General features: G+C 38.6%; 1 protein-coding gene across 1 annotated transcript in view; it reads right to left on the minus strand.

The window, feature by feature from the left end:
• LOC147727391 (coiled-coil domain-containing protein 171-like) overlaps positions 1 to 8481 on the minus strand; it is a 1936181-nt gene extending 1927700 nt beyond the window's left edge. Inside the window, exon 1 of the mRNA XM_086963620.1 lies at positions 8305 to 8481. Within this exon, the coding sequence (XP_086819746.1) occupies positions 8305 to 8481 (177 nt within the window). The remainder of the gene's footprint in view (positions 1 to 8304) is intronic.
• Positions 8482 to 9186: the final 705 nt, after the last annotated feature.

The following is a 9186-nucleotide window of genomic DNA, read 5'->3' on the forward strand; positions in this document are numbered from 1 at the left end:
AGCTAAGCGGAACATAGCGCAGTTATGAGGTGCGAGGGAGCTCCTTGAAAAACGACATGGACTGGTGCATGTTCAGAGAAAAAACTGTGTATGTCTCCCATAGATATCCCAGAAAATGGTCCTCCATATTGAACAAATGGAATAACTATTGCAGATGTATCTGTGCTCCCCCCCCGGACCCTGTTTCAGACGACCAATTTACGCCATAGTCCCTGTCGTCACTCAGTTGAATTTGTGAGTTTGTACTCATATATGCTCTAGACTCGAAGCATGTATGTCCGTATTTCCAATGCCCTGTAATGTCAACTTTTTTGATGGTTAATAAAAAGAAATATTTTTTTTTAAAGTTTCTAAAAACTGCTTCTATCTTGTTTAAACCAGTGGTTGGAAGAAACTGAACTGATTTCACCATATCAAGAAGGCTTCAGGAGTGGTCAGAGCACCGTAGACCCGGGTTTCAGATTGAAATTAATCTGCTCTAAATATACTGGTTTAAAAAAGTCACCTCTTTATCTGGTCTTTGTTAATCTCCAAACAACTTTCAACAGCGTTGATCGCTCTATATTATGGCAAATCCTAAATGGAATGAGTATTCCAGACAAAATCCCGTAGCTCCTATTTGACCTGCATTCTGTTAACACTACAAGGATTAGATAAAGCACTAGAGGCGAATATACAACAGAAATACCAATACATCAAGGCATAAAACAAGGCTGCGTCTAAGCAGCAACCCTTTTTATCTGCTACACAAATGACCTTGCGACAACTCTGAAAGACCTTAATCTTGATGTACCCATCTCAGGCAATGACCACAAACCAATCTTGCTTTTTGCTGACGGTGCATTACTGTTGGCTAAAAAAGAGATGTCGATGCACCATTTGCAGAAAGGTTTTGAGTCTTTTTGCGCGGCTAGGAAATAGTACATCAATGTTGGGAAAACAAAATATATGATTCTCAACCAAAAACAAAAACTGCTAGCCACATTTAAGGTTTACAAGATACCCCTAAATCAAGTATCCACTTATGACTAATTAGGTATTCGATTGGACGAAAAACTCTTGTGGTCAGTTATCTAAAAGTAACATAAGTCTGGTCCACTAAGCTGGAGCGTTGTTGAGATTCTCAAATGCCTGTGGCAATCAATCGGCAAAGTCAGTAACGGTTTATAAAATGAAAGCAAAGGCTGCTATATTATACAGAGATCATCGGACATAAGAAGACTGCAGGATTACAAATCACTGAAAATAATTTCATTCAACGGTTATTACATCTGGGTCGTGGCACGCCAATGCTGGCTGTGAGAACTGAATTAGCTCTAGGGAAAATTGAGGATTATGTTGCATTGGCTTCATTAAAATATTGGATTGGTTTAGCATATGGTCTAAGGAGGAACTGGCATCATACAGACTCACTCTAGAAGACATCATGAAGCAACATAGATTATCAGAAGCTACCATGGTTTACCCATCTGTCAGATGTTCGGGTCAGCATTGAACTGAAGGAATATTGGCTTCATCCTGAAATGATTATGAAGGGCAGTCTTGAAGGGGCAATGAAGGGATATTGGAATCATAAAAACCAAGTGAACTTTAATAATCTAGGCTCCTTGTCAAAAGTTTTTCTTTTAAACAAGATCTGGCCCCTATCAATTGTATTGATGATATTTACTCTGTAGAAAAAATATCTCTTTATTTAAAACTTTGACTGGGGACATTACCAGAGGCTTCAGCAACCAAAAGGTGGTCACCATCCTTAGACGAGAGGTCAGATTATGGCCAGTGCTCTTTGGGAGGCCAAGAGACGTTATCTCATTTGTTCCTGCTGTGCTGCTTTACATTATATCTTCATAAATACTACATTCGACCACTCTTCTACATGCAATGAGGCGGAGGCTCATTGAAAGAGAATTGATGACAGAGGTATAATACTGGCTGTCTCATTCTACATTTATGCAGCAAGGAAAGAAAGAGCAAAAATGCACATAAAACTGAACGCAACTGAATGTCTGCAAAGTCGCTCAAGGACCACTGGTTAGCTGGCTCAATAGTCATATGCCATTAAAAAATATATATATTTAGAAGATTGAGTTCCATCGGGCAACGTGTAATTGAGTCCTATTACACTTAGACACCTATAAACCAGTCGCCAGTTCGACTGGCAAGAACATTTTGCTAAATTATACAGGCTTTATTGCTACAAATTGGCTGCTCAGACGAGATAAATCAAATGGCATAACATCAAGCAGGCTTGGTTTTATAAAACCTTTTTTTTCATTGTAATGTTATGAAAAGGTTTACTGACACTCACGTGGCAGCCTTGATCCTATCTAATGTTGAAAAATGCGTTGATATATTTTTTAGCATATGATATTCGAAACATGTCTAGCTATCCTCCCTGATAACTTAAGGGGCCTACGAATCAGTACTGTCTGTAATTTTTCTCAGATTATTTAATATCTTTTTTTTATCTAGCATGCTTTTTGATTCTTAAATTGATCTTCCTATATATATTACATCCATGTATTCAATCTGTAGTAAGAAGAACTATATTTGCACAATCAAGAGTAATTATTCTCTGAAGTGGTAGGTTGTAAATTAGATAAATCATGTAAGCAAAATTGTTTTATCAGAATATTGATGACATTGTATCATTTTAATTGCGGGAAACCTTTATGAAGTGAATGTGCTTTGTATAATATGTATTTGATTGTTATGGCCAGTTTGGCTAAAAACAATCAAAAAAATGTGAATTGAAATGTATCTTCACTGTTACCAAGACCCCTTCTTTTTCTGAAAAAGACAGGAAAATCTTTGGTACTGAGGTTGTGTGTTTCCTGTATCCACATTGATACTTCTGTCATTTCAGAATCCTTTTTTTGCTGAGGATCTCCAAATTACCTTTGTCATTCTACACTAATAGGTGCCACACAACCTCATCACATTTTGCCTTTAGCCTTTAGAATACAGTGAATCACCTAGATAGACATTCCCTTGCTTCTGAATCCACTCCAGATCCATGCTATGGCCTTCAGGTTTCCCAGAACCCGACACACAGCTCATAGTATACAAGTGGAAAAAGGACCCATGCTCCAGCAGCAAACAGAGCCTCTCTGAGCTGGTTGAGAAAGTGCTGGGGATTAACCAATACACTTTACTTCTCCTCATCATCCCACAAACACAGGACCGGCCACAGGACTGGTCTGGTAGGGTTCCAGTTGATTTCCCAAGTGGCGATCCAGTAGCACCATACCAGAGTGCTTCTCTTCAGCAATCATTTTGCCACAGTAATGTAGGCCTGGTTCTTTTATAAGTCAAAATCAGAGGAGATGCTATCTATTCACACGAGGAAGGAATAGAGGGCCGAGTGCTAGTTCATGATTGGTTTCCCCTTGTGAGGTGCTGTCAAGGCACACATTAGTTTATCCCAGAGGCCTTTGAGGAGCCACGCAGAACATGAGGGGCAGGATCCCAAGAACTGCCCCAGCTACTGATAGGCATGTGCTTCCAATTTTTTCAAGAGGTTGGTAGAGGTGTCGAGGTGGGTGTTCCACTTTTTATTCTTTGCCCTGCAGCTCTGTCTGGCTGATTTGGGAATTATGGCTTACAGGTTTGAATGTCCAGCACTGGTTTCTGCCCTGCTGCTACCATGGAGCCTTTGATTTACCAGCAAAGCAGGCAAGTTGTCTAATGCAGAAATTCTGCCGGTCTCTCTAGCCTCACCTCAAGTTGAGGCTTAATTTTCCCATAAGAGTTGTCTTTCGTATCCTCTGGGTTATTGAGAACCCCATAAAAAAGTTATGGGCCAAAGCCTGTGCCTTTAACACCAACCAGTCATGAGCAAAACATGCTCTCTGGCGAAGAGCGGTAAGTGAGTAAACTTCCCTAAACTGTGAGTAAAATAATAAAACTCTCTGGTTCTTTACGAAGGCCATAAGACCTGTTGGGGCATTTCACAGCCGAACAATGTTGACCCGACCACTAGGTCATCCACTCCACACCGCCTTTCTCTTTTTTGCTCAATATACTCTCCAATAAAGGATAGGAGATAATTTTATTTCTCACTAATGTCCGGTTTCAAACAGTCTACCTACTGGTGAAGAATGGTAGGTCATTTGAAACATAGAACACTTAAGTCAAATATTCAATGATGACACTATCCACCAAACCACATGAGGGGAGATAATATGCACCACAAGTCGTGCAAGTGTGGTTGAGGGTCTCCGAGACAATCTCCCCGAGACTCCAGCACTTTCACGTTTGTGATTCATTCTCCCTCTATTGATTATGAGACTCACTTTCATTCACCTAATGTGTGATAAGAGGATACTGATCTGGTATTCATGGTTTATGGTATCTAAGGTGGCAGAGAGATTAATAAGTGCCAGGAAATGCAGGTAGGGGTGTTTCTGTATAACCATGAAGGTCCCATACATTGTTTGGAAGAATGCTGTTTCGGTGCTGTGTTGCAGCATGGTCTGAAACCAGCTTGGCTTTCTTGTATGATGGAATTAATGCTAACTTGTTTTTTAGTTGAACAGGAATTTCTTACACAATAATGTTTTTGAAGAAAGATAGGTTTGTCCAGGGTTTATAGTTGGTAGGGTCTTTGTGCCTGAGATTAACTTTTTTCTGTTGCAGCAGCTCTTTTCAGTTCTGACTGCATTAGAAAAGGTCAATGGGAAAGTGAGAAACTATAGCAAACATTCAATTAATATATGCCATCTCATTTTGGGTGAAAAAAAGAATAAATTCAAACCAGTAGCGACCAAGTGCACATGACTAAAGAGTCAAAAACATTATTTAGAAAAATATATATAAATATTTTATTTTGGTTTTTTTGGCTTGTTTTTCATTCTTTTTCGTTCAATATGTCAACTTATTCAACAATCAAATTGATTATACCTGAATACATAAATTTATATTAATTAACATACACAAAAATATAAAACACATAAAATACAAAACACAAAAGAATTTTTTTGAGGTCGGTGTACTATTGAGGTAGGCAAAGCGGTGGATTGAAGCAAGGTGTGCATTGACTGCGTTGAAAGGTTTGAGTGGTTCTCTGGAGACAGGTTTAATGTCTTTAAGAGAAGATAATTTTAGAAAGGTCTAGTGCAGTATACTACATTGAGGGATAAGAAAGACAGCGTTGATCTACTGAGGCTGCACTAGACTCAGTCACTTTGGTGAGTAATTGATTGCCATTTAAATTGCAAGTTGAGCGCTGCCAGTTTGTGGGCCTGGGATCAATCTGAGGCAATGCCTCATGGCCTTGATGATGACCTTGATGGCTTTGAATAGTCACCATAATCACAGACTTGTTATAGGTGGCTTTGGAAATTACATTTCTGTGTGTAAAATCAGAAATTTGTCATTCTTATATTTGGGGTTTTGTTTTAGTTCTTTTCTTCCTTAGCAGTCACTTTCTGCCAGTGAGTTCTTAGGTGCCTCAAGATGCAGGGAGCACACCTTCATCAGAGGGTGTGAATAACGTAATGTAGTAGGAAACTCACATCAGCATTGGAGTCATTTATGATTGCTGGAGTGATGAGTTCTTGCTAGAGAGATTTCAAGTGTAAGTCCATAAAGCAGCAGTACTGTGGTGTGTGGGTACTTGATTGACAGTGGTGAGTTGTTGAAATGAGAGGAATAGTGCTAAAGATGGAGGTGAGATCTGCCCCATCCAGTGTCATCTGAAAACCCTTGCTGGCTATTAAGACCAAATTAACAGCATTAACTTTTGGCTGGTTTGGTTCAATTGATTTAGATTTGGTTCAATAGATTGTTTTAAGAAGATGTATCAATAAGGTTGACTAGTGCTTCATTTAAAGCGCTGGGTGAATTGCTATGGGATTTAAAATCCAAGAAAAACAGATTGTTGCGTTAGATAATGGATGAGATACTAATGGGTTCTGTGATTTACTTGATAAAGGTTTTGCCGTGATAATGTCTGCAGATCACAAGGAAGGTGGCAGTCTAACAAGGGAAGTGACTGATGTGTGGTTTAGTTAAAGGAAGTGAATTGTTAGAGAGTATACGGCCAGGGAGTCATGTGGATGATCACAGTGTTGTGCAGATATGTATTTTCTCATATTATTTAAGTAATTCGATCGTTCAATAGAGTTTATTCAGTCATAAAATTAAACATAAAAACACAAGTTTAAAAATACATTAAATCAGATAAAAGGAAGAAAAGTTTTAGAAACTGAATTCATAAAATAAAAAGGCATATACATGCTGAGGATCGAAATTTAGAATATCATTAACACATTATTTTTCATGAGTTGATGACCATAAAATACATTTTTTAGCATCTAAAAGTTCTGATGTATCATAAAACATAACAATTCTCAAATAACAACAGATATAATTGAAAGGCAATGGATGTATAAAAATCAAATAAATCAAATAATTAAAAACTTCAAAATGATTATCATCCTCATGGGGAAGTTAGTTATCTATCATGTATTAAAACAACACTAAGAGATGTTATAAGACATACCTCTACCTCAATTTGGTTGCAGCAGTAATATAGTTAAGAACAGTAAAGCAGGTTGTGGGTGTATTAAGACATTTAAAAAAGATCATCCCTTCTTGGTGAGATGTAAAGTGCTAGGGCTTTAGAATTAGTCGTAAAAAGTAAAATCTCAAACTACTATTTAGAGTGCAAAAAAAGCATGAAATGTGCAGTCGATTGGAGTATGGTATCGTTACATAGGCAACCTAGAAGAGGATCAAACCAAGATCCCGGGAGAGGGAAAACTAGTAGAAAGGTATTAATTTTAACCTTGTAAGATAAAACCTGTGTTCTGGGTTTTCCACCTATGTTAAATAGTGTTCCATCCCAGGGGGTATGGAAATTGGCAGACTATTAAGGATTGAGGCACTATATGATGACCTTACAGTTCTAGGCTCCTCCTTTAGCATAAGGATTTTGTTCTTTACTATAGCCTTACTTTGAGGCCCAATGCTATCTGAGGAGTCAAAAAGTGTGCTTAGATCCAAGTCAATGAATGTTTTCATAACATATGCCAACCCAGAGATGGATTTTCTATTATCTAAGTTTAGACAATCACCCAGGATATTCCTAAAACAATATGCCTCGCTGGTCTTCCAGATTTTAACCCAAAGCAAAAGGGAAACCCATTTTTACTTGGTCTTCCAGGAAGTCCATGCCTAATTCCATGTGAGAGACAAGGCTTGAAGATGATTTAGGGATAGCTAGAATCCTGCGCAGAAACTTGCTTTCTAATGCATGCATTCTAGTCGGGACTTCATAACCCCACACAACTGAACCATATGTTCCTACAGTGAGACTTTTGCTTTTATAGAGCTGAACCATCTCCTTGATTTGCTTGTGGTCCAATTTGTTTGCGAATCTAAAAATTACCTCGCAAACTACCCCCATTTTCTGTATTCTCTGGTTAATCAGCCTGCTCCATGTCAGATTAGCTTCAAACAGAACATCTAGGTAGTTAAAGTGAGATACCTTAATGATTGGGGACTCCCTGATAAAAAAGACTTACATTTGTATTGTTAGGGCCACAAGTTAAAATAAAAGATTGTTGATGGTTCACTTCAAAGCTTAAATTAGTCATAAAACATTAAAACCATTTAAAATATTCTGTAGACCAATTGCTGTTCGTGATATAAAAACCGTATTGTCTGCGTATAAAAGGACTGGGACACAGTGGGAGCCAATTGTGGGAGGATCATTACTTCATTGGCCCAGGACTGCATCTAGACAGAAATGGTTCTATTATACCTCCCTACCTTACTCCTCTGACCACCTTTATAGGGTGTGTGCAGTCTCCTAGTCGCTTATAGCGTACCTTGGTGGTGGTTTCTCAATGTAAACGCCTGATAAGGTTCAGCAATGGCAGATCTATCCCAGCTGACTCCATCAAGTTACACAACTTTCACCTATCAACCAAGTCAAAACTACAGGAGAGATTCGTGAAAGCCCTTTGTAGTGAACCTCATTATTAAGTCTAAAGGTTTCAAAAGGAGGCCCCAAAGTGTGTCTGTGCCCAGGGCCCCATAAGTCCAAAAGATGTTTCTGATCAGAGACGAAAACATACCAGTATAAGATCACTTTAAAGCATACATCACACACCTTTATTCAATTGATCTCAGCATCTCTGACTTCGTAGGGTTACCACCCAATGAGAAGATGGTAAGCTCACCAAATATCGAAAATATATAGCAGGCAATCTTGATAGGATGATAGAAGAGTACCAAACATGAATAGGCCTGCTGATGTCAGTCCCAGCTTCAATGGCAAAAGAGACTGTCACCTACCTCAAGGTCACATTTAAGTGCTTCCGCTATTTCCTCACTGCGAGCTAACTCTTCTGTCTTAGTTCTTACGGTTCCCAGAAATGTACACCGTTCTTTTTCCAAGTCTTCCAGTTTTTTGTGCACCCTTTGCAGACCTTTTTTCTGATCCTGTAAGACCAAGTAATATTTTAATTCCATACCTTTAGGTTTTTTGTCTTCGGTAGGTTATGACACCATGAAGGCAACTTCAAGAATATATATATATGCCAAGCAACAAAAACCTCTGAAACACTGTATACGCAGACCAATAATATGTTATAACAGTAACAGGATTGAAAAACAGAACAGCTACAGTTTTTGATTACACTGCCGAAAGTACAGAAACCTTGTTTTCTTTCTAGGTCACAAAAGACTTCATGTTGAGGGGAAAAAATGGCAGTGCAGTGATTCTACTGTGCTTAACATTGCCTTTGCTCATACAAGTTAAATTTCCATCAAAGTCTCGAACATTTACTGTTTTTGTTTCGCCACATAAAACAACAAATGAGACACTAGTTTTGATGCAAAACTATGTTAACAGGTCCTGATAAAGCCTGCAAGTCTGAATTTTGTATAGTGCACATATATAAATACAAAACATCCAAGGACACATTCAAATTGATCACATCTAGATGCATGTACAGATAAATTCACACAAATATAGTCTTCCACGCGCATACACAGAGCAACACACCCATAGACCTTCATGCACACATATCAGTATACTTAGACAGCAACTCCCACAGCCAACGAGATGTGCCCATGCATATAAACTTATAGGGTCCTGTGCGCACAAACCATCACATACTTACAGGAGCTCAAGCGTGCGTATGTGTGTGCACACACACACATACACAACACACA

Source organism: Lissotriton vulgaris, chromosome 3_1 (assembly GCF_964263255.1).
Source record: "Lissotriton vulgaris chromosome 3_1, aLisVul1.2, whole genome shotgun sequence".
Classification (NCBI taxonomy): domain Eukaryota; kingdom Metazoa; phylum Chordata; class Amphibia; order Caudata; family Salamandridae; genus Lissotriton; species Lissotriton vulgaris.